The following is a 27476-nucleotide window of genomic DNA, read 5'->3' as shown; positions in this document are numbered from 1 at the left end:
TCTAATAGCTTGTTTGACATTTACTGAGTGCCTATTACATGCCATGAGGGTAATAAGACTGTGCTTAAGGAGTTACTAATCAGCTGGGATAGAAAAGTAACAAGAACATAAGGTAGAATGTACATAAACATTAGAACAGTTATAAAGTCCTATATGAGATTTGGGAAGATTCATGGGGCTGGCAGCATTTGTGGATGGACTTGAAGGATAAGATCTCAACTTAGAGAAATGAAAGAGCGTCACATTCCAAAAGAAAGAACAGTAATATGAAATGCATAGAGGCAGGCAGAGCAATGTGTATTTAGTGAAACATTACTATAGGAAGACGTTGAAGATCTTTGATACAAACTTTTAATAAAATGGTTAAAGAAATAAATGGCTTATAATGAAATCACAGCCGTCTGCTCAGCCTTTTCCAGTCCTTAGACCAATCCCCAAAAGACAAGTAACACTTACCTCTATTTTATTTTCCAACCCTTCTTAGCTGTTTATATTTTGAAATTATATGCTTTCATTAGTATTCATGAATTTATAAATTCTGGATATTATGTATCTACAACTAAACCTGAGATGAAAATTTAGCATGCTTTGAGGGCCCCCTCCCAAATCTTGCAATATACATTTATCACTAAATTGGATTAAATCATTGACAAGTACTTATAGTCTTGCAAATGTTGTTCCTGAAGAGCCAAGATGTATATTTTAATTGTATTTCCTCTCTTGAGAGGGTCTATAGAGTATCAGTTAAGAGCAACATTTCTGGAGCCACACTGAAGCACAATCCCTGAATTTGGCACTCTGTAAAATTTGAGCTAGTGCTTTAAATTTTGTTTCCACATCTGTCAAATGAGTGTAAGACCTGTATCACAGAGTTGTTGTAAGGATTAAATGTTAATACATGCAAAATTATGACACATAGTATGCACTCAAAAAATGTTATCTATTCATTTTACTATAGTTTTATTTGCACACGAGTTTATAATTCTCTTGGGCTTTTCCAATTGCTCCATCCATCTAGGGTATGAACTGTACAACTCCAGGGGACCCCATTCACATGGACAGAATGGAGTTGTGCAATAAGGTAATTTGTTTCCATCTTGGGTATTTTATCATGTCCTTTTTCTAGGATCCCTTCATCCCAAAGCTGTCTTGTTCTGATACAGCTGGTCTCTTTCTGTGATGTCATCACGGATTTTCCCTGCACCGCTCTCTTGGGTTGGATTCACCGTTTCTTTGATCTGAAGACATCTTTTTTTCTTGATATTCTCCATACTGTTATAGCATATCTTAAGCAACTTCTTCAGATAGTGTGGATAAGCAAAATTTCTGAACTTTTGAATGTAGGAAAACGTATGAAATTGTTATTCCATCCTCATAAAAGACTGAGTCTGGATGAAAATTTAGCTGGAAAAACTTTTCATCAGTATTTAAAAATTGTTGTCTAGAACGTTGAGTAGTTTTTGATAAATCTTATGCAATTTATTCTTGCTTCTATCTTTCAAGGGTTAGGATCCCATTCTGCCCAGTGCTTTAAAAGTTAACATAGATGTGTGAGTCTTTTTTTCATTCATTGTACAGGGTTAGTTGGTCCTTGAACCTGGAAATTTGTGTTCTTAAGCTCTGAAATTGTCTTGGACCTTTTAATAACTTAATCCCCCATTTCCCCTATTCTTTCTTGGTGGAGCTGAACTGTTTTTTCTGTTTTCTTTCAGGGATCAGTTGTTGGAGTTTCTGGGTTGATCCTTTATATTGTCTTCTTGCTGTATTCCATCCGATGGTCCAAACAAAACATGTACCAAGTTGTTTATTGGCCCTTAAAATTTGACTATGTTAGGGACTAGCATGAAACCTCACTTGTCCTTGATTTTCAATACCTCAAGATCTGGCTTTGCTCTGTGAAAAGAGCACTTCATAACAGTAATCCAGGTCAGAAGCAATTCCATCTTTAGGAAGCAGAAACTCATACACCTTGTGAAACAATTCAGAGTCCCTTCCACTGTTCCATGCAGAAAGATGTGTGTGCAGATATGGAAACAGAGTGCCTTACTATTTTCAATATCAAGCAACTCTGGATTACTCTAAATTTTGGATTACAACCTAAAAAAATTTCCTATTTTCAAATATTTACCTAGTTCCTATTCTTGTATAATGTGCTGATTTAAATACCTGTCCAGAAGATGAGTACCCAGAAATAAAATATAAACCATTTTCAAGGGAAAACATGCATGCATTTATTTTTAAGCATTCCCAGTAAGGGGGAAAAAAAATTCAACATCTTTAAAAATGTGTTTATTATTTTTTTAAAAAATCAGTTGTGTACAAAAGTGTTTCGTAGTTTTTAATTCTCAAGACAAATACCCAACCCTCCACCCACAGCCCACCCTGTTTCAATGGTCTTTCTGGTAACCCACCCATTTTCCCCTCACAGGAAGTTTATGGCTCAGAATAGACCCTCCTACAGAATGTATCATCACTAACAGATTGTTTAGAACAGAGATCTAGAGAAGCTAACAAGCAAGGTCCTTTCTCAATGAGGTTAATGAGAATCCCTATAATGGCAGTAGGCTTCCAGCAGACACCACAAACAAAGCACCATCAATTGCTGAAAGCTAAAAAATAGATAATATTTTCAATAGTATTTTCTATTGGAAAAGTCTTTAAATTACATTAAATAAGTCTCTTTCCCCCCAAAGAAATAGTCTAGCTTTTATTATGATGCCTGTAAAAAGTATGTAACAGCAAGCAGACAAGGATCTTTAACAGCACAGTGCAATGATTTGTATCCACTCATCCCTTAGAACTGAACTGAAAAACTGTGCCACACCTAATTATGTTTAGCAGCATGGTTGAAATAACCAAGCAAGAGGTGACACAATCACAACTTACATTTAGATGATGATCACAGATTTATGAGGGCAGATCAGTTCAATAAAGCGTAACAGAACAAATGGGACAAAGGAGCTACTGATACTCCCTTACCCCTATGCCACAAGATTTTTTATCCATATTGCAACAATGCAAACAGAACATGTGACATAATATGTAGACACTGCAGAAGTCACACTTGGAAAAAAGGCTATTAATCAGCAAATACTTCAAGTTGCCTTCTTCCCCAGTGACAGAAACAGGCTGACATTAGGCATTTATTTTAAAATGGTACTAAAAGAATGGAAATGCAAATTTTTTAATCAACGGTTTGTACCCTGGAATTGAAATTGCTTAAACTAGAAAAAGCAATTAATACAACACCATTTTGTAAAAGTTCATGACATACACTGTAAACAGACGGCTTCCATTTTCATATCCAAACACTGCTTCCATCTACGTACAAGAAGGTATACCTGGCCTTCAACTCTTTCCTGACCAAATCCATCTTAAATCTTTAAAACAAAAAAAATTCTTAATTTTCTGTGGACATACACAGGATTGTGGAAATATTAGCATATCCCTACTGCAGTTTTAAAAGACTAAATCAGGCATATAATTTTCACAAAGATCTGCATTTCACATTGATTAACTTATTAAGCAGTTTAAACATTAACACAATATGCTGTGTTCTGTAGTGCATAAAGAAGCAAAATCCACTTTAATAGCCAATTCTTCCAAAGATACTTAAAATTTTTTTTGCATAGTTTTAAGTGCCACCAACAATCACAGCTGTGATATATTTCCCCCCCAAAAAAAGAAAAAAATGAGTCCTACTTTCATTTCATAGACTACTTTCCTCAAAAGCAAAATACTCAAGATTCCAAAAATTTATATATCCTTGGACATGTTATGTGTTCCAGTAAACCATAGCCACAATTCTATTAATATTTGGGAGAGCCAACTGAAAGTATCTAATTTAGTATCAATTACCTCAAATATTTATATACTACTATGTATTTATTTGGGTCACAAACTGCTATTCATTCATTCAGAAATCTGTACTGAAATACTATACAACTATTATCTCTTCTTATAAAAGTCAGGCACATACTCATGAAATAGACCTGATGCAATAAAAGCCTATTAGAGTGTAGAGAATTTGAGCAAATCTGCCTGCCCTAAATGGGACTTAACTGCATTTTTTAAAGCCATAATTTTTGAGGCCTTTAAAACTAAAAAATCTCAAACATCAAGAATTATAAAAATAATTTCTGCCACGGTATCTCTTTCCTAGATCTGCACCTATAGTGTCCTTGTTTCAAACATTTAAGACCAGAGAAAAAAACCAAAAGCCTTAGTTTCTACTGGGTAAATAAATCAACCTGTAGAGAAGTGAAAAAAAGCAAACAAAGCAACAAAAATCAAAAGGACAGAGGGAAACGTACCAGAAAGGAAAAAGCGGTTGTCATATTAAATATAAATGAGGTAAATAATTTTTTATAATGAAGAATCCATTATGGAGAACCTCTCAAACCAAATATCATCACACTTTCCAATTTCCTGGGCATTGGGAATATTAGATTAAGTAGGTGTATAAAAATCAAAGGCAAGATACAGCTGCCTCCAAGAGCAAAGTATGCAATGCTTGTCTTTCAGTTCTGAGTTCTCTCTCTCCTTTGTCTAACCATAGGACAATATACCCTGATAATATAGGCAAGTAGTAACCTAAGTAGATGTGTTTGACATTAAAAGAAAAATCCAAATGTTACTAATATGACCAAGCCGTCTTCCACAAAAGAAAATTAATTATAACCAACATGGGGCAAAAGTGATCACATTTTCACACAATCCTAACTTCCTTCAAACTATAAAGTACAAGATTTTAACTGCTTAAAATAAATAAAAATCTTGTTTCCTTTGGCATCTTTAGAAAATAACTATACTACAACAATAAAAGGAAGTGATTGTATAAAGAAATTTATGTTTAAACAAACATTGGGAAAAAACATAGCAACTTGTGTTTAGTATGCAGTAATATCAACCACAAGAGTTTACTATTGAGTAGGAAAGCCTTACAAGTTTTTGGAAGAACCTTCACATCCTTAACAATATAATATATTTAATAATGATTATTTTATTGCTTCTAAGTTTCAAGATTATTGAGAAGTCAAATGAAGTTACGTTGAAGTGATGGTTCAAAAAATTATTTTTGAAACACTTTTAACCATTATAATTTAGGATAAATAACTAGAGAAAACAAACCTTTTATAATATGACTTTCAATATACAGCCTTATTTTAATTCAATCTGAATCCATTACATTTTGTTATTTAATAAGAATTGTGTTTCTTTGTATAGGACTGCCTGCATAAATCTACTTCAACCTTCATGAAACGGTCACATTAGTGCTTCAGCCTGCAAAACTAGTAATTTTCAAACTTTTGAACTTAGAATGAAATGTAACTTTAATACGAATAGAAAGTATGACTGTACAGGAGAAGGTAAAGTTTTCAATTCTCATATCAGAAACATCATAAAGAAAGCTAGATTTATAACACACTTCTATTCTTATGTGCATCTGAAATATGTACAGTAGAACACCAACACAGCTTTAATGTTTCATGGGAAAATGCAAGCAAGAGTGACTTCTTAAAATATCCAATAAAGCAGTCTCTATATAGCCTCAATTTAGGCATAAAACAAACAAAAAAACCCTACTGCAGTTGATTGCATCCTTGCAAGTTTCAAAGAAAAATTTTATCTAAGACAATTTTAGAAACAGAAAGATGTCAAATTTACCGAAAAACTAAATTGGGTTCTTTCATTAAATCTGGGAATATTGCAACATCAAGTATTTACTGTTACTTTACTGTTTTTGCAAGAGAAATAAAATTGGCAGCTCCATTTTTACATTATTACTTACATAAGAAAGCTTTAGAAGTGCTTGAGGAACTGTGACAAAACATTCCATTCCTATGACCTAAAAATGAACTAAGGGACACTGCTGTCCCTTGGACATTTCCCCACCAAATACAAAGCAATTTACCATTAGACTATTAGCTGTGAGTGATACAAGGGAAAAATAGGGTGTCCCAATCTGTTGACAAGGACAAAAAAGGCTCTGAATAGGTCATCATCTTCATCTGGATAAATCTCATATTCAAGAATTCTCAAATGCTTAAAGTGGTGGTCTTTTCAGCTACCTACCCTAAAAAGTCAAGTACAAGCATGCAAGTAAATTCACAGGCACAGAGGATCCATGTTAAAAACGGTTAAGGTAGCTCTGATGCAACACCAACAATATGAATGGCCCTGACACACTCAAAATAGTATCTTAATTATTCAACAAAATCCTGAAGCAAACTCTTGCTAGTCTTGGTACACTGCTAAACACTAAAGTAGCATGTTTTTCCATGGTTTTAGCTTAGTTCAAAGAATTTTTACACTATTAAGAAAAAAAAATTAAAGTATTTCCCCTTTTTAAATTTACACAGACGTTTAATTAGCTTTATTTACAGAGCAGGGTTTTGTTTTGTTTTGTTTTTTTCAGTCTCCAATGGTGCCTAGATAACATCATTAGGCAAGAATGCCAGTTTAAAAGAAATCTATGCAGAATCCTAAAAATAACAGATGTTGATGCTCCTCAAGAAGGGGCAAGCTTGACTAATATCAGCAGCGCTCTCCCTCTCTGCCTCAGTTACTCAGAAGCAATTCTGTTGCAGTCTCTACATCCCATGATTTCGAAGACAAGGCCACTATTACAGCATTCTGTAGAGAAGAAAAAGGAGATTAAAAAAATCAAGGAAACATTTTTAAAATACTGAATCACTCACTATGTTTTATACAATCATTATATCCAAATCAAAATATACTTAAGTACTTACCCTATCAAAGCCCATAGCACATAGGTTTTCTATTTTTTTGGTGTATTCTGGACTAGAAACTGGTGCTCCAGCGTACACATGTGCCCAAAGTCGAGCTGTCTGTTTAAACATTTCAGGATTTTGTTTGTACTGTATTGGGGGGGGGGGGGAGGTGGAGGGAAAGATTCACAATACAGTTATAATATTCAATATGGTACTTCAGCTCTTAATCGCCTCAGACCCTGCTTTCTCTAAATAAAATTTACATTTAAAATGTGATTTCACTTTCCATTGCTAACAAGCTATGTCACTCAAGAAAAAAAAACATTTAAACTGAAAGTTTAATTCATAGATGTGTTGACAAAAGAAAAACGAAGACAAATAACATTTATCAATTTTAATCTCCAATTTCAACAAATGTAAGTAGCAGAAAACTAACACAAAAGGAAGAACGGTATTAGAGATGTTTCTAAACACTACTATTGCAAACATTATCTAACTAAACAGAACTACTAGCTTCTAAAATAATGTGGACATTAACTAATAAATGTGACCAACTTTTGTATTAACTACAGCTCAGGCCAGAATACAACTGGATATTCTGTTTTGTGAGAACTGTGCTAGTGTACAATGATTTAAAGAAACCGTACATGCAAAGTGCTAACTTGATGATTACTGTCTCACTATAGAGTACTTTTTATTGTCTCACTATAGAGTACTTTTAAAAGGTTAAGACTTCCTATGTACAATGGAAAGAGGTCAATTTATTCTTACCTATTTTGAGCCCTTCATTACTTAGTAAAGCAAAGCATAAATTAAAAACTGCTCAATTAATTTTACTAGTTCTTTTAAAAGTATTTTATACATACTGAATATTTAAAAACCAGTAAGTTTTTCTTATATATTAAAATGTAAATCTAGTTTCTACTGTAACAGTGACTTTTAAAATACAACCTTAAAACTGTAAACAAGCAGGAAACTGAAAATTGGACTAAAATGTAACCTAAAGCAGTTTTTAAATGTGATCTTAAAATGGGAAGTAGGCAGGATGTGGAAACCTTTAGTCTCACAAAAGAGCAAGACCTAAGGTCTGCAACAATATGTAAATGTAAAGTTTGCACCTTTCACAGGTGTCACCTAGTTCCTAAAGGAAATAGGAAATAACTAAATTACTGCAATTCTCCAAACCTTTGTTACATGTTAACTAAAATGATTAACTCCCTTTGTCTCTAATGGGTTTAGCCAATTAAAGAATCATTTCAGGGAGATTGCCCCAAACCTTCCAAATATAGATAAGTCTATCACTCTTGTTGCATGTTAATTAAATGATTATCTGTCTCTGAAGATTTGGGAAAGCTTCCCTCTTTCTCCTGCCAGCATAAATAAACCCTCTTTTCCTGTCTTCAGCCTGGTTCCCTGTGACTTCTATTGGCTGAGCTGAGCAATGAACGCAGATTTGGGAAGTGCCCCTTCTACAGTTTTGTGGGGCTCAAGGTCTGAACGACATGCTGCTCGGTGGATTCCCGGACCCCTGAGATAAGACATTTGTGAGTCTCAGCTCTACAGCTGACAGAGACACTTTCTCTCTTGCCCCAGGCATCTACGACCCCAACAGTGGCTGGCTGTGGAGGAAAACAGGTTTAGTTGAATGTGGTGGATGTCTTGTGTGCTTGCACAGGCCTTGGTCTTGCGTCTCTGGTTCTTGGTTTTACCTTTCTTTCTTTGTGGATCCTGTTTCTTCTTCAGTGACACATAAATTCCTGCCGGAGTCTAAGTGGGAGACTTGGTTTGGGTACTCGGTGGCCATAAATTCCTGCCAAAGCTGTTTCTGGAGGGTGCAGCCCCAGGTATGGAGGAATAGCCACTGAGATTTGGTTTGGAAGGGGGCAGCTGCTGGCATTAAGGGAGGTCACTGAATTTGGTGCGTAGGTTTATTTGAGTGCTCAGTGGCACATAAATTTGTGCCAAAGCTGTTTTTGGAGGGTGTAGCCCCAGGCATATAAGAAAAGCCATTGGGACTTGGTCGCCTAGGACTTGGCTTTATTTTCTTGGTCTCCTGTATTTTTTTTGAGTATGGGTCTCATTTGGTTTCTTTTTCAGTGACACATAAAGTCCTGCCGAAGCTCTAAGTGGGAGACCACACTTGGTTTTGGTGCTCAGTGGCAGATAAATTTATGCCAAAGCTGTTTCTAGAGGGTGCAGCTGCAGGCATAGAGGAATAGCCATTGAGACTTGGTTTGGAAGGGAGCAGACCCTGGCATTAAGGGAGGTCACTGATTTTGGGTGCCTAGGTTTTTGTTGTTTGGGCACTTGATGGCAGATACATTTATGCCAAAGCTGTTCTTTGGACAGTGCAGCCCCAGGCATAGAGGAATAGCCACTGAGACTTGGTTGCCTAGGATTTGGCTTTAATTCTTGATCTTATTTTTGTTTGTGGTTTGGTTAAGTTTTGTTCTGTGTTTTGTCAAGTTATTTAAAAAAGTATTTTTTTTTAAAAAATGGGAAACATAGGTAAAGAAATCTAAGGATAAATCTTTAAATTGCATTCTTAAGCACTGAAAGGAATTTGAGTAATAACATGAGTGAGAAATGTAAGGAAATTAAGAAGGATGAACCTTTAAATCGTATTCTTAAGCAATGGTCTGTGGCGAGGATATTTAACTAAGCTGATAATGGTACCACAGAAAAATGGACAGGTTCACAGGATTTAAGAGTCTCCATTCTGTTCTGGCAATGTTGTGCTGAGGTATGTATGGAACAAACAGAACTATCTAGCTGCAAACAGGTGCTTGCTCAGGAGTCAAGCCTGAAAATTTTATCACTGTATAGGTGGTAACATCAATGTGGATATCGTCATCCAAGTGAAAGTATATAGTGGAAAGTAAAGGGAATAATGTCAGAACTGAAGAACTACACTTAAAGGGGAGTGGGAAGAAGAGAAATAACTGAAGGAACAGCTGTGAAGACAAAGAGAAGAGGGTCTCAGAAGTCAAGGGAGGAAAAAATATAGGGGGAAATAAAGAATGCTCAGCAAATCCAAATGCTTTAGAGAACAGGAGGTGACAAACTCTTAAAGAGCCAGAGAATAAATATTTTAGGCTTTTGGGTCTCTGTTACAACTACTCAAGGCTGCCACTATAGCAAGAAAGGAGAGTAAACAAATGGGCATGGCTGTATTTCAATACAATAGTATTTACAAAAACAAGTGGCATGGTGGTAGTTTGCAAACTCCTCCTATCTTAGAACAAATAAGATCAGAATTGAAAAATATTTTATCAATTTGGAAATTAAAAGGTTACTGGTAGCCTTTACTATGCCACTTCAATGCCATGGCAGGAGCTAATTAAAACTATTACCATGTAGGGCTCATTGAATGGAGAGATGGATAAATTGTAGAAGGGGCACTTCCCAAATCTGGGTTTGTCACTCGGCGCGGCCAACTGAAGTCACACTGAACCAGGCTGAAGAGGAAATGATGGTTTATTTATGCAGGTGGGAGACAGGGGCAGGTTTCCCAAATCTGTGTCTCTCAAATGTTTCTTCAATTGGTTTTTATGCAGGTTCAGTGACAAAGAGAGATAATCATTTAATTAACATGCAACAAAGGCTTATCTGTATCTGGGTGGTTTGGGGTAATCTCCCCAAAGTGATTCTTTAATTGGCTAAACCCATCAGAGACAAAGAGAGTTAATCTTTTTAGTTACCATGTAACAGTTGGAGAACTTCAGTAATTTAGTTATTTTCTGGGTTTTTTTTTTTTTTTTTTTTTTTTTCAGGAACTAGGTGACACCTGGAAAAGGTACCTCCACATATCTAGGAAGATGGATGAAAAGGCTTTATTTATATCTGAGAAGTCTGGGGACCATACCGTGCAGTATTAATGGGGAAAGCTACCATTTAAAGATCAGAACTTAATTGGAAGTATATATAACTTAATTGTTCCCTAAAATGTAATAACAGAACTGAAATGGTGTTTCTGTGGAGACTCTTTTTGTAGCTAACCTTCCTGCTGTGGTCAAGAACAGGCTGTTGTGTCCAGTCTCCCTTGAACCCCCTATACCTCATTCCCTCCAGTCTAGTCTAGGCAGAAGAGAGGCACAGCAGCTTTGTTTTGTGGTTCCCCAGGTTGGGAACCAATTGATGGATGGACTGTGAATGATTTAAGAATGCCTCCCTTTGGTTCAGACAAAGACACATTGCTTATCAGCCTCTTAGCTAAGATTAAGAATAGCAGAGAGAAAAAGACATTGATACTGCAAAGACTTATAAAAACAATCTGAGGGCTACACAGCAGTTACTAGTGAGATGTTAAGAATTACTAAAATGTATTCAAAAAATTAGTAAGAAAGTTTTCACTATTATTTCTGACATAATAGTCTTACTACAAGAAAGGGAAACCATGTGTAAATTTAATTTCAACAGAGTACGCACATGTGTTAACGCTGCAAACCACTAAAGTTTTTACTAAAGTAAAGGCTCATATCTAAGTGTACAGAAGGTGCACAGCCACCCTACCTGATTTGCTACTACTGCATCTTGTGGATCATCTGGTTCTGCAGCTGCCAATAGTGCTTGCAATGACAACAATACCGTGCGCAGAGTCATTGCTGCTGCCCTAAAATTCAAAAAGGAAAATAACCCCTGCATTAAGAGGACTCTGCGTGGCAAAGCAAAGTATTTGTTTTATGAATAGTAAAAACATAAAAAAACTACTGGAGCAAGAAGTAATCTAGATTTTACTTTAATAGTAAAGTTATGGACATTTATAATTGTATAACTGCCTATTGTATCTTTTTCTTCTTTACAATGAAGCCTTTTTATTTCTCAAGACACTTTGGGGCATCCTCAACGAGCTTTGTTTTTTTTCTTACTGTTGTGAATATTCTGTTTGTCACCTTTATTGACTGACTTACCTTCTACCCATAGCTGTAGGAATAAATTTAAAGAAAAGTGATAAACTATTAGTAACAACAGCCTATGGAACTTACTTTCAATGGCACTCCAAAAGTAAATAAGATACTATAAAGCAAATATCATTTACTTTCAAGAAAGCCTGATATCATTCAACAACATTTTTAAAAAGACTGTGCCAGTTTGGATGTATTATGTCCCCAAAATGACATGTTCTTTAATGCAATCTTGTGGGGGCCAACGTATTAGTGTTGATTAGGTTAGAATCTTTGGATTAGGCTGGTTCCATAGAGATGTGAGCCACCCAACTGTGGGTAATATCTTTGATTAGATTTTTCCCTTGGAGGTGTGGCCCCACCCATTCAGCATGGGTCTTGATTAGTTTATTGGAGCCCTATAAAAGCTCAGACAGACGGAGTTCAGGGGCTGCTGCAGCTTAGAGAGACATTCTGAAGATGGCTGTTAAAAGCAGACTTTTGCTAATGCTTTGGAAATGCTAGCCCAGAGTTTGCTCCGGAGAAGCTAAGAGAGGACAAAACTCCCCAAGGGCAACATTTGGAAGAATGCACAGGAGCTGAGAGAGGACCTGGAACACAACCCAGATCAGTAGACACCAGCCACGTGCTTCCCAGCTAACAGAGGTTTTCCAGACACAATTGGCCCTCCTTTGCTGAAGGTATACTTGTGTTGATGCCTTAATTTGGAAATTCTCATTGCCTTCAGACTAAATTTGTAACCAAATAAACCCCCTTTATGAAAGCCAATCCATTTCTGGTATTTTGCATAACAGCAGCATTAGTAAACTGTAACAAACAGGTTTTCTGATTAGTACATATTACTTACTTTGTCTTTCTAAATATTATTTCAGAGGCAAACACTGATCTAAAACTTGGACAGCTACCTATCCAGCAAAGATTCCTGCCATTTTTGCTAAAAGTTATTCAACATTTAATACTGAAATATTTATAAATATAATAAACATCACAGTGAAATATTTTAAATGTTTAAGAATATTAAACCACATGCTTGTTGTACACATTGGATGACTATACGGTATGTGAATATATTTCAATAAAATTAAATTAAAAAATAAACCATATGTTTATTTTTACCATAGAAATTATCGTTCATTCTAAATCTTTTTTTCAACTGGGTTTCTTGTCTGAACTATAGAATATAGAAAATAACTGAGTGACAATTTTCACAATTTTCCTAAAGTTGATAATATCCTAGAATCTTGTGAGAAAAGCTGAACTTGTAAGAAATGTAAATTATCAAGCCCCACAACAGATCGACTATATCAGAAACTCTGCTGGAGTTTTAACAGAGGCTTCCAATAATTGTAACACACACTGTTCTCTGAGAAATACTGCCTTAGGTTGTTACAGCGTAAGCCAACTGAGAAAGACTTTTCTAAACCAATGAATTAAAATCAGTACTACATCAGTAAGTCTGTATTTTACATATAAAAAATTATACTGTAAATGGCTTTTTATCTAAAATGCTATTAGAACAAAAATTTTATTCATCTGTTTATCCTTTTAGAGAAGCTAAAGGAATAGGAAATTGGATAGAAGCTTTTTGAGCATCCCAGTTTACAGTTTAAGCTGAATGCTAAACTAGCATTTAAAAGAGAATAGGGTTTTAAAAAGCATTTCAAACTGCTATATAGTTTTATGTAATGGAAACTTCTAATTCTGAAATAGGGCAGGGAAAGGAGAAAATGTTTCTCTAGACCAAGGTCCTACATTTCCCTAAGAGCTTACCTAAGTTATTTTCAACCAACAGTCCTAACATCTTTGGTATAGATAATCTTGTTTTAGGAGTCAAAACATAAAAGGTCAAATTTAGTCCTTAAATGTTTACTCTTGTCCTAACATTATCACTGTCATGGGGGGAAATGCTTGCTTTATTTGGAGAAAAGTACTCTAATTTGATTTTATGGTTTGGGTAATTTCAAAGAGAACATTTAAAGGCACATGTGTTTCAAAAGCTGGCTAGATACATCAGCATGAAACTGACAAATGACCACCAAAAAATTAAAAACAAAAAAACAAACAAACAAAAAAAAAAAAACAAAAAAAACCGACAAAACAAAAGCACAAGATATCACAAAGGTAGAAAATACAACCTAATACCACAATGGAATTGTCTAAACATACTAGTTTCAAAATCCATATTACTTTAAACAAAATCTTAAATAACATAATTTTAAATTAATACACCAATTATGAAATGTATCTGAATGTTGAAGAAGTATCTTCACCTAAAGAAAGTATTTTATGCTTAAGCATAAAAATAAGCTATTTCTTAGAACTGTCAAATATAAACAAACATTAAACTCAAAATAATTTTAATATGCAATGAAAACAAACTACACAAAATAAAAGTATCTAAATCTTATAAAGCTCTTAGAAAGACCTTAATAACATCATATATCTCAATGAGGCAATAAAACTTTTCTTTAAAAAGCTATAAGCTCTTCCCCTTAGAGACTCCATAAATAGTTTGCATGAATAGTTTCCACCTCCTCTATTTGCAGTGTTTTCCTATGGGGAAGTCACTCACAAACTATTACCGACTTTCTGGAGTTCTCACTTTAACAACCAGAAACTAAGAACTTAAAGTTGAACACATTAAAAAGTTTCACCTTCAAAACTGAAGAAAAAATATAAATTCAGTTCATAACAATCTCAAAGAGCAAAGATTTTACACTTGAAAATGTTCACAATAAAATGTTTTAGGGGGATTATATACCATTAAACATCAGTTGTCTGAAAAGAAATTTAAATGCAAAGTTTTTAAGAAGCCGAAAACAGAAATCAATGGTAAAACAATGACATATTAACAATTAGTTGATAAGAAAGATCATGTCAAAGCAATACATACGTACTCTTCGGACCCTAAATAAAAGACTGAAAAACTACACCATCTTTTATTTTTAAAAAGTGTATATTTTTTGAAAACTTGACATTAATTTTAAAATCTAAGTTTTGTAATGTGAAAAAGCGTACAATTGAACACACAATCTCCACTTCTATTTCATTTATTCTTCCTTTTAAAGTACTGATTAAATGCATATTGCACTGAGATTTTTAGGATTCAGCGTGTAAAATTAGCTTAAGTCTACTAAAAAGCAAATCCTAGCAGGCAAACAGGAGTACGAAATTTCAAAACGTGTTAGCAAATTTTTATTAATCAGTGGATGATGTGAATACCTAAGAAATCTATCTTTACTGAACTAACTTGGCTCGATTCTCAAATCAATAAGCATAGTTATTGTGGCTAATTAAATATTCATTCACAAGAACGCAGTAAGGCCTTTAATACGTACAATAATCATGTATATTGTTTATATTATAAACTAACTTTTCTGTTAAAGATCTCTGGAAGACCATCAATGAATAATCTATGTTTCTATTCAAAACACTGAATGTTTCTCAAAGAGACTGGCAACTTTTTCACAATATATTTTTAACTGAGATGTAATTAGAGTAAAATGCTGTATAGCTAGATGAAATTTTATATATGTATAATACACTCATGTAACTACCATATACATCAAGACACAGGATAAAATATCACTCTTGCCCTTCCCATTTACAACTTTCTCCTAGCCCCACCATTATCCTAATATCTATTACCATATATTGTTTTGGCTGGTCTTGAATTTCATAAAAAGGGAATCATACAATATATATTCTTTTGTGTCTCACTTTTGTCATTGAGCATGTCTGTGAGAATCATCAATGTTGTTTGTGTGTGTCAACAGTATGTTCTTTTTTACTGCTATGTAGTGTTCCACTGTGTCTTATACCATAATATATCCATTCTCTTGTTGATAGACATTTGGGTTATAACCAGTTTGGGCTATTATGAAGAAAACTGCTATGAATATTCTTGTACAGGTCTTTTGGTGGACATATGCACTCATTTCTCTTAGGCATATACCTAGGAGTAGAAGTGCTGGACCATATGGAAGGCATATCCTTATTTTTAATTGATATAGCACATTTTAAGTGGCTGAACCACATTCCCAACAGCAATGCATGAGAGCCATTTGCAAGTGTGTAGTGGTACCTAAATGTGACTCTAATTTGCACTTTTCTGATTAACTAATGATGCTGCACACAGAAGACTGAGCATCTAGACTTTCTCTTTAGCAAAGTGCCTAATCATGCTTTTGGAAGGTCAACATTATTGAGTGCAATATTTATGTTGCCATTTTTGCCCCAGGTAAATGGACAACCTTAGTCATAACAGTTGCCAAAGGGAAAACATTATCAGAAAACAGTTTGCACAAATGGTAAGTTGTGGAAACCACATTATATTAAGCAATAAACCACACTATATTCAGTGATTTCACTCGCCTCATGAAAAATAGTTGATAAAAATGTTTTTCTACAAAACATTCAATTATCTTCCTACATATACACCATACTCTTTCAACCAGCTGTAGGGAAATAATAAGTGGCAATACTGTTTGCAGAGAAGTCACTGGAGTTCTGTTTATTTGATTTTTAAAGGGAGGAAAAGGGGAGTTGGGTGAAGTTAGAAGAAGAAAAGGGGAGTTGGGTGAAGTTAGAAGAAGAAAAGATTGCTGCTGCAATCATCCTGGCAAGAAGTAATGTAGCTTGGACCAAAGTAGGGTGGTGGTAGTGGAGCTGTTAGTAAGATTTTGGAGACTTTACCAAAAAGATTTGCAGACAGGCTGTAGGGCACCAGAGAAAGAAGAATCAAGGATCACGACAAGGCTTTGGTCTGAGCAACTGCAAGGCTATAGTTGATAGTAACTCAGATGGGGAAGTTACTCTAAAGGAAAAGCAGATTTGGGGTTGGGGAATTTTGGTTCAGTTTTTGACATGTTTAAGTTTGAGATGCCCATTAAATACTCAAGCAGAAATGTTAAGCAGGCAGTAGGATATGTGTGTCTGGAGTTTAGGAAAGATAAATTTGTTAGTTGACAGTAGATAAATGGTAAGAAAATGAGTTCACCAAAGAAGTGAGTACAGATAGAAACGAGACGAGATCCACAGCTTAGCTCTGAGGCATTCTGATGTGCAAAGCTCCAGGAAATGAAGAGGAACGAGTTAAGGATGATGGGAATTAGAAACAGGAAGGGGAGATGTACAGAAGTCTGATATTCTGTAAGCCACGTGAAAAAGTATGATGTCTCTAATAATGCAAAAATTCATTAGTATCACTGAATGACAGAACTAAAAGGGGCCTTGGAAATAATTTTATAAATAAGAACACCAAGGCACAGAAGTTCAATAAATTGCCCAAAGTTACAAAGCAAAAGAGTGGCAGTCAGAGAAGATAGTTAAGTCTATTCTATACTGCTCAACGTATAACAGTATGGAATATAAATCAAGAAATTAGATTCCAAAAGATGATCACATGTGGGTGATTTACTCACATGTGGAATTAGTATGGAAAAGCAAAATAAAACAAAACCAGAAACTCTAGTCTGTTTATCCAGTTACCGAATAACCAAATCCCCCATACATTAAATGTTGTCATTACTGTTTTACCTTATTCTGGTTCTACTCTTTTCTTATTGAATTAAATATAATTTCAAGATTAAGTATCATGGTCCTGGCTCCATGAATTGCCACCAGTTTCTCTATTTTCTTTCCTATTTCCTTCTCTTGGAAAAGAGTAAAATCAGAGGAAAACAGGTCCCAATTTATATTCACACAATCTTTTCTAATTTTATTTATTTTTTCCTTCAATTCAAATGCCTTTTTATTCAATGCCTTGTTCCTTAGTTTTTCCACCTATAGAATCATGTGTTAAATAAATAATACCTATCTTTTGCCTATACCACCATCTTCTTCATCATTATTTGAATATGCTAGGCTCTGTTCTAAGAGAATTACACAAAATAATCCCCTCAACAGCCCTACAAGGTATGTATTATTATTATTGTTATTCCCATTTTACAAATGAGGAAACCAAGGCACATAGACTTTAGGTAACTCACTCAAGCCCACCCAACTTAATATGGTCAAGTCAGGACTTGAATGTAGTGCATTTAACTCCAGAGTAAGACCTCTTAAAATGCTATGTTAAAATCAAATCAGGAAAATCACACGAAAGCACACAAAGTGTTACGCAAATGAACATTCTCATAGAGCGAAACTCCTTGTTATCTGAGAACTTTATGCTCAATTAACATAACATCTAATATTTTTGTTATCTACATTTCATTTAAGTCAAAGCTGAATTCATTACCTCAATACTTACATTTTTAGTCTTTCACAATATCTTTCTTAGACTGCAAAGAATCAAATTTACTGGAATAACAAATGAAATCCAAGACTTTGCAAAATGTAAAGCTAGCATTTCTGACATTAGTTAACATGCCGCTATTTAAAAGCAGATTATGATCCCAATTACACACTTCCAATTACATACTTAAAAGACTTCAAAAAGTATAAAAATTATTGCCAAGAGAAAGTATAATAAATGCTTATGTTTTGAGGCAATTCCATATTTAATACTCTTTAAGTATATTCTTGTATATTCTTGTGAGAGAGGAGAGAACGTGAATTCAAAATCTCTTACCATTGATCTTTCAGGATATCCAAACAAATAGCTCCTGTGACGGAACTAATATTAGGATGCCATATTTTAGTGATAAACCGGACCTAGAATATAAATACACTTGAGTTTTTAAACAACAAAAATAAAACATACATAGCTTAAGTAGAATTAACTACAAGAAAATGAAATTCAGAGATTAAGAAACATATATGCATACTTGTAATATATTACATCATTTTGCCTAGGTGAAGGCAGGGACAGGTGTAGAAGACAAAGCATTCAATAAGCTGAATGCCATCACTGACACATTCTTTTTAAACCTTTTAATAAATGCTCCCCCTTTAAACAAATCCAGCAATTACTAGATGTCTACAATTAATGTAGTGTAATTTTAAATGCTATGAGAAATAGAAAAGAGAATAAAATCCATCTTCCAGGTAGATAAAATAATACAGAAAATTAAAGAAGAGAGTATTAAGTGACACCCTTCTTAAAGTGAGGTAGGATGTAGAACAGGTATGAAGGAAAAAGTAATAAAATAAATGCATGGAAGCATGAGTAGTACATGGATGTCAGATTGCTCCTAATTTCCTGCAAAAAATTTTTCTCTAATTCTTTTAATTTGACAAAAATTTGAATGTCTATTATTATGTGTCAGACACTGTGGCTTAGTGCTGAAGAAATTTACCCAAAATTAAAGACAAAAGAACAAAAGGCAAACCCACACAATCTGATTCCAGATTCTGAGTCTTCAATCACTTTATTTTAGCATTGAAGAATAAGAAATATAAAGTAGAAATAACTCTTTCAGATCACTATGAAATGAAATCCAATTCATCAGCTCTTACTAATGTGCTTTTGGAGTACATTTTTGCAAAAAAAAAAAAATCCTATCGTATACAGCTGATAGTCATGACAACCTGAATCCTAATTCTTTAATTTTACAATGAATTACTATGTACCAAGTACATTACAAAAATTACCTCATCATATGTGCTCCAACCATAAACTGCTTATGGAAAGAAGATAAACAGATAGCTTCCACTTCCCTGCTTGTGACTTCTTGATCTGTCTATATTACCTATTTCCTCAGTGGCTACACACTCTTTAACTCATGCAATCTGCAAAAGCACTTCAAATCAGCAATGATTTCAAAATACCTAAAACTACTGGATACATATCATTTTTTCACTCTATTTTTGTTTTCTGCAAGGAGTCTGGATTTTATTTTATTATTTTAATAGAATTACTTTCTTCTGTTATTAACATCTTACATTATTGTGGTACATTTGTTACAAATGATGAACCAATAGGGATACATTATTAACTGAAGTCCATAGTTCACATTTGGGTTCACTCTTTGTATTCTTCAGTTCCATGGGTTTTGACAAATGCATAATTGTCATGTGTCCACCATTACAGTACCATACAGAATAATTCTCAATACCCTGAACTCTATTCATCCCTCCCCTCTTGCCTGAACCCCTGGCAACTAATGATCTTTTTATTGTCTCTATAGTTTTGCCTTTTCCAGAATGTCATCTAGTTGGAATTATACAGTATGTAGCTTTTTCACACTGGCTTCTTTCAATTAGCAATACGCATTTACGTTTTCTCCATGTCTTTTCATGGCTCGATAGCTCATTTCTTTGTATCACTGAATAATACTCCATTGTATGGCTGTACTACAGTTGTTGTTTATCCATTCACCTACTGAAGGACATCTGCGTTGCTTCCTATTTTTGGCAATTATGAATACATCTGCTAAAAACATTTGTGTGCAGGTTTTTATGTCGACATAAATTTTCAACTCATTTTGGTCTAAAGACCTAGGATCATGATTGCTGGATTGTATGGTAAGCCTTGTAAGAAACTGCCAATGTGTCTTCTAAAGTGGCCGTACCATTTTGCATTCCCACCAACAATGAATGAGTACCTGTTGTTCCACATTCTTGCCAGCATTTGCTGTTGTCAGTATTTTGGATTTTAATCATATTAATGACTGTGTAGTGGTATCTCATTTTTTTTTTCCAATTGCCTAATGGCATACATATTGAGCATCTTTTTATATGCCCATTTACCATGTGTGTATCTTCTCTGGTGAAGTGTATGCTCAGATCTTTTGTCCATTTTGTAACTGGGTTGTGTGCTGCATTACTGTTGACTTTTACAAGTCCTTTATCTGATAGGTATTTTGCAAATATTTCTCCCATTCCGTGGCTCCTCTACTCCTTCATTCTTGGCTGTATTTGACACTTTTCCCCCCTTCTTATTTAAATAATCTTATCATTACTTTCAATGATTTCTACTTCTCTCCATCCACACAGCTACCACCCCACTAGAGGTGACTACCATCCTTCACCTGGGTTACTGCAGTATCCTGACTTTACTGTCTCAATTGCTTCTTCCAATCTATTTTCTACACTAAATCAAAGAAAGCTTAAGGACCTTTAATGACTTTTTATTCCCTTTACATAAAGTCCATATTTTTAACCTGGCCTTCAGCCTACCTCTCAAACCTCACTCCCTACCTTCATCCCATATCCTGCAATCCTGTTCAGCGAGTCATATTCAAAATTATTTTTGCTTCTGGGCCTTCATACATATTTGTTCTCTTAGTAACATACCTCCATGTCCTCCCCTTGGCTAGCTCCTACTCACCCTTCCTTCAAGTTACAGCTTTCACGCCCCTTCTTCCTGACCTCTTCCCATAGCACCCAGTACTTACCTATGTCACAGTACTGATCACAATTCTATAATTAATTCCTTATCTGACTGGTCTTCCCTGGGAGGGACTTTATCTATCCTGCTTACCACAACATCCTCAGTATCTAAAGGTGCCTCACATTGAGTGAATATGCAATCAACACTATGATAAATCTGTTATTACAGGGTTAAATACAGGATCCCTCCCAAATGCAGTATGGGTCAAATTAAAACATGTAAACAGGGTTTATGCACAACAATCACGTCTCTGTCCATAGCATGTTGTGACTTTAAAACAAAAGCTGAGTCAATATTTTCAGCAATATTAGAAAACAGACTTTCAAATTATCATCAAAGATTTCAGAAGATGTATGCGTTAAGCAAGTGATCTGAGGATGCATAACCATATTTCACTTTTAAAAGAAGGGTCTTCAATATAGGATTCTCTGTAGATGAAACATGAAAATAAATATAGATATGAAGGACCAAAGAAATTATTCAACCAAGTCTTACTTTGTGCTACACTCTACAGTTAGAAACAAACAACTCTGAATTTCCAGATGGCCCAGTAAAGAAATTAATTTTCAATGGGACACTCCATTATCCATTGGTACAGATAAAATAACTGCTTATAAGAAGTTTTCTGTGAGATCTACTCCTCTTTATCTCCTACTTCTCTCTTTTTTGGTGTTCTTCATCATCAACTACCCTCCTTTCACTTCTTTCCTTGTCTTTCTCAAGCCTTAATGTCACCAATTAGTACCCACTATTTTGTCCTATTATTCTATATTCAACTCACGGCCATTGTATTCTGCCATTTTCTCCCATGGTCCTACTATCCCTGTTCTTTATCAACAAAAATGCAGAATCAAAAGATTTTGGAAGGGATAATTATTAAGAGTAAAAAAAAAAAAAAAGGCATTTATTACGACCTACTTTACTTGAGCTATATTTGACTGATTACAAAATATACTGAGGTGGTTTGTAGTACTAAAACATTTATCAATAACAATTCAAGTCTTATCATATAAAACTGATACTAGCACTATTTGGGTAACTTTAGAACATTTGCTAGCTTTGAGGAGCACTCAAGGAATAAACAAAAATCTTAACACTATGCACAAAGTAGAAACTGTTACCTGACAAAAATGAAGACTATTCTGATTACCTATATTAGAACACCATCATCAGTATCCTTACCTCCTCCTGAAGGATGCATCCTACATTTCACTCTTTCTCTACTTCAACAAACATTTCACCTCCTACTTCATGATAGATAGTGTGAGTTCTTATTTCCATAGAGAACTTCCAGTTTCAAGCTTGAACTCAAGGCTATTATTATATTAAACCAGCTTTAACTCACTTACTGTACAGAAGAAAATGCTATTTTATTTTAAACATTCAAGTACAGAGGGGTAGATTCATAAAAAGTTACTAATACTGGTATTTATGCTCAATTTCACATTTAAGGTTATGTTTACAATACCAAGGAAAAAGAAAAATTCACAACCTAATCTCTAATATACAACTGGACAAATAACTGAGTTAGAGTTTTACTAATTGAATATTTTTTCCCCACTAATGGAAAACATATTCATTTACTCTAGAAATAATATTGATTGTATATAATGGCTCAAATTCCTTCTACACTACATGCAGCTGATTCAAAGACATAGTTTCTGTCTAGAAGTAAACATCTGCCCTTCTGGTCAATAACTTATTTGAGAATAATGAACAATAACAAAAATATTGTGTGTCCATGTTAAGATAAATGAATATAAGTTTTCAATCTCTTCTTGAATTTTAACTGCAGAAACTATAACCAGCTTATTTTGATACTTTTACCTAATAAAGCTTAAAATTAAACCTGAGTCTTGTATAGTAAACATACGTGAACACATGATACAGCAAGAAAATATAAACACTCTCCATTTTTTCCTTTTTATATTTACCAAACCGTAAAAATTCAGATCAATATAGTATACAAATGGAATATATTTACTACAAGTTCTTAACATTTACTGCAAAAGTTTAATGCCATAAGTGGGATATATACTATATTTAAAAGACTACTACAGTCTAATTATGACTAACCGGGTGAAGCCAGAGGGAGACAAATTTCAGTTGACTTATGGAAGACCTTTATAAATCCCGAAGCTACCTCAAGATGGAACAGCTGGAATTAGGAAGTAGTGGCCTGAAGGGCAACATTAGGTAGCAGCAAAAACATAGGTTTGAAATTAGAAAGACTCAGTTCAAAGTCTGACTTTTCAGCTCTTATGTTTAGAGTCCATTTTCCTAATTTTATTGAAAAAAAAAAGGCGGTTTAATAAGTTATTTCAGGAATTAAATTAAATAATATGTTAAAGTATCTAAAACCAAGTGTGGACTATGTGATCACTGTGGAGCTATTACATACTAAAAAGAAAAAAAAAAAAAAAAAAAAATCAAAGCTTTAGTGAGACATAATTCACCTTGGTATTTAAAATATTCCCAGAGTTCTGCTACCATCACCACAATCTAATTTTAGACCATTTTCATTACCTCAGAAAGAAATCCCGTAACCATTAGCTGTTATTCCCCAATCCTCCCCACCAACCTCTCAGCTCTAGGCAACCTCCCATCTACTCTCTTTGGATTTGCCTCTCCTAATGTTTCGTATAAACAGAATCATGCAATATGTGGCCTTTTGGGTCTGGTTTCTTTCATTTAGCATGATGCTGCTTTCAAGGTTCATCCAAGTTGTAGCACCTAATAGTTACCTTCATTCCTTCTTATAACTGAATAAAATTGCATTGTATAGATATACCATATCGTATTTACCCATTCATAAGTTGATGAACATTTTTGTTTTTTCCACTTTTGTGCTATTATGAATAGTGCTGGTAGCTGGTATGAACATTTGTGTACAGTTTTTGAGTGAATGTATGTTCTTATTTCTCTTGGGTAGATACCTAGAAGTAGAATTGCTGGGTCATAAGGTGACTCTATGTTTACCATTTTGAGCAAAATGTTTTCAAACCAGCTGCATCATTTTACATTCAACCAGCAATGTATAAGACTTCCAATTTATAAAGCAATATTTAAGTGTCAATGCTATTTTATTTTAAAATGATTTTATAGAGGGAAGTTAACAGACTACTTCAGGAAGGGCTTCTTAGGGTGTTAGCAATTGGTTAATACTAGCTGACATATACCAAGAGCTTACTCTGTGCCAGCCTCTGTTCTAAGTATTATATTTCACTGAATACCAGGAAACATCAGCTGTTCCAGACACCATTATTTTATGCACCCTTGAGAAAGAATAAAATGTCTACCAATTAAATTATGATATGCCACCTACTGTAGATGCATCTTGATTTCAGAATGTTAAAAACATGACAAGTTGTTTCAAAGAATTACTGAACTATTTGGTACTTTACATGGATTAAATTCTTTACCTTCACAATCCTGAAAGGATTTTATATGAGGAAATGGAAACACACAAAGGTTGGATAACTTGCCTAAGATCACAAAGCTAGTTAAATGGCAAAAGATTTGAACTGCGGTTGATTGCTCTTGGTAAAGTTCCTGTTTCAGAGAGTTTGTGCATCTTGCTTCTTATCATGATCAAGGAAGTAGAGGACAGTTGTCTAGCACACAGGCTATGAGAGCCTTATGCAATCTGGGTTCCATTTAACATCTAAGCCTCAGTTCCCTCATTTATTAGGGCTGTTCTAAAGACTGTTTCAGGAAAGGCACATAAAATTCTTGGTAAAAAACAAGTTAGGTGCTATCATTATTTTAATAGTAAAAATTTGTGGTTAAGAGCACTACCTCTTGCACTTTTTTTTCTTTTTTCCTCTCTCATTTCCATATTGTCAAAAGCACTTTAGGCTACAAAGACATCCTTATCTTCTAAACATTTTAAATCTTCTTTTCTGAAATTCATGGCACTCTTACAATTCAAGTACTTTAAGGACACCTACTCATTCTAATAACACAATGATAACCTAAATATATCAAATCCAGGAGGGTGACCAGGATGAGGATGGTCTAGAAAATCAAGTCATAGATTAAAAGACAGGAGGTCATCTCTAGGTGGTAGTAACTGAAAAAACCTTTTCACCTTTATACTTCACCCTATATTTTCCTCAAATTTTACAAAAAGCACAAACTACTTTTAGAATTTAATAAACAAAACAAAAAAAACGGGCTTATCAGGAAATAGATGTATATACACAACAGAGTAATAGGTAACCCAAACTGGTAAGGGCTCCAAATTCATCCTGGAACTTCCATTATCATGCCTATTCTTATATGGGAACAACAATTAGTTTGAATGAATGCTTTCTGGAAGACTCCCTCAGTGACTGCTATCATATGCTCAAAAGGTATTATCAGGAGCTGTAGAAAAAACAAAGGTGTATAAGACTGACCTCCAGGGAACAAAAGCTAATAAAAGATACAAAGCCAAAGTAATACATGTATTAGTACTGTATTTAGATTGACAGTATATAAATTGTATAAAACACTATTGAACAAATAGCCAGAAAGCACATGAAAAGATGCTCAACATCATTAGCCACCAGAGAAATCCGAATCAAAACTACAATTAGATAGCATTTCACACTCATTACAATGGCTGCTATTTTAAATAACAGAAATAACAAGTCTTGGGAGAGGAAGAAGGAAAATAGGAACACTCATTCATTGCTGGTGGCAATGTAAAATGGTGCAGCCACTATGGAAGACAGTTTGGTGGTTCCTCAGAAAGCGAAGTACAGAACGACCATATGACCTGGCAATCCCACTAGTTAAATATGCCCAAAATAATTGAAAGCAGAGACAAACAGACATTTGCACTCTGATGTTCATAGCAGCATTATTCACAATTACCAAAAACTGGAAGCAACCCAAGTGTCCATCAACTGATGAATGGATAAATAAAATGTCATATATAAATACAATGGAATATTATTCAGTTGTAAAAAGGAATGAAGTCCTGATACATGTGACAACATGGGTGAATCCTGAAGACATCATGTTAAGTGAAATGAGCCAGACACAAAAGGACAAATACTGTGTGATCTCGCTGATGTGAAACAATAAAAATAAGCAAATTCAGAGTCAGAATCTAGAATACAGATTACCAGAGGCGGGAAGAGCTAAGGCTTAAAAGTTACAGGGGACCTATTTGGAATGATGGAAATGTTTTGGTAATGAATGGTAGTGATGGCAGCACAAATTGTGAATGCAATTAACAGCACTGATAAATATATATATATCTGAATACGATTGAGAGAAGAAATGTTAGATTGTATGTATGGTAACAAAAATTAAAAAAAAAAAAAAAAATCCGTGGAACTACACTACACAAGAAGTGAGCCCTAAGTTAAACCACGGCCTTTAATCAATAGAAAAACCAAAAAAATGTGCTATCATTAATTTAACAAATGTCCCACAAGAATGCAAAGTGTTGGTGGTGGGGTGGTATATAGGAATCCTGTATTTTATGCATGATTTTTCTGTAAACCCACAATTTCGCTAATAAAGGGGGGGGGGTTGCAATTGAGAGAGTAAAGGGAGAAATAATCTGATGGGCACAGTTTAATGAAAAAGTGGTTATTTGTACCTAGATTTCAAAAGAAAACTAGAATTTTAAATGAAAGGGATGGGAGACGGACTCAAGTGAAAATGACAAAAGTGTGGAAGAATAAGCATCATCTACCAATAGCAAATAATCTAGGCTGGAAAACAGGACCTATGTTGCAGGGTAAGAGGATAGAATATTAAAGTGGAAAAAAGTCCAGAGTCAGGTGGTGATAGGTTTTAAATGCCAAGCTGAGAAGTTCAGACTTTATTAACAGGGAAAGAGAAGCATGATCAAAACTGCACTTGAGGCACATTTATGTAACAGCAGTGTAAAGAATGAATAGGAGTGGCAAAGATAGAAGGGAGACTAACAGGCAATATAGGGAAGTACTAAAGATAAATGCCTGAACTAAAGTGGTGATAGTAGTAGAAGTAGAGATAGAAATGAAGCTATTCAGCCAAAAAATGGTTAGGATAGGTTCCCTTATACATGACCCTAGAGTATCCCATTCCTTCGTTTAAAATTCATCACAGTTGTAATTATTTGTTCAACTTTTTTTTCCCTGCTAGAATGTGAGCTCCATGAAAGCAGGGACAGTATCAGTTTTATTTACTACTACATTCTCTGGCAGAGTACTCAAATAATTGTTGAAAGAACGCACAATACTCTCACCTAAAAAGCATACTTATTTGAGGCCAGGTAAGAAACTCTCTCTACTTGTATAACAGTTCTCTAAGTTTGGGAGCACTACAAGTTTCTCCAGACCCAGAATTTAAGCCACTGTAAGATACACATCCTATTCCTGTCCAGAGTTATTACTGCCTGCCTTTGAGTAAGCATGTTTTTCATTCTAAATCCAGAAGCAAAGCTCCTGCCAATACTTAAATCTTGTCCACAATAAACTTACATATGTAAACAACTCACAAAACTGTAATTTAATAAGCACTAAAGTATATATTAACTAAATGGGCCAGGAAACATATTTTAAATTTTCATACACAAAA

The 27476-nt window shown here is 34.6% G+C and overlaps 1 protein-coding gene across 2 annotated transcripts in view; it reads right to left on the bottom strand.

The window, feature by feature from the left end:
• Window positions 1–2276: 2276 nt before the first annotated feature.
• UBE2K (ubiquitin conjugating enzyme E2 K) overlaps window positions 2277–27476 on the bottom strand; it is an 83758-nt gene continuing 58558 nt past the window's right edge. For both annotated transcript variants that reach the window (XM_037829623.1, XM_037829624.1), the window contains 4 exons: window positions 18213–18295; window positions 11247–11346; window positions 6753–6881; window positions 2277–6636 (listed from right to left, as the gene is read on the bottom strand). In XM_037829623.1, the coding sequence (XP_037685551.1) occupies window positions 6562–6636; window positions 6753–6881; window positions 11247–11346; window positions 18213–18295 (387 nt within the window). In that variant the 3' untranslated portion in view covers window positions 2277–6561. The remainder of the gene's footprint in view (window positions 6637–6752; window positions 6882–11246; window positions 11347–18212; window positions 18296–27476) is intronic.

Source organism: Choloepus didactylus, chromosome 3 (genome assembly GCF_015220235.1).
Source record: "Choloepus didactylus isolate mChoDid1 chromosome 3, mChoDid1.pri, whole genome shotgun sequence".
Lineage (NCBI taxonomy): Eukaryota > Metazoa > Chordata > Mammalia > Pilosa > Megalonychidae > Choloepus > Choloepus didactylus.
The sequence above is the reverse complement of the archived record's forward strand: the minus strand, read 5'-3'. Positions and strand labels throughout refer to the sequence as shown.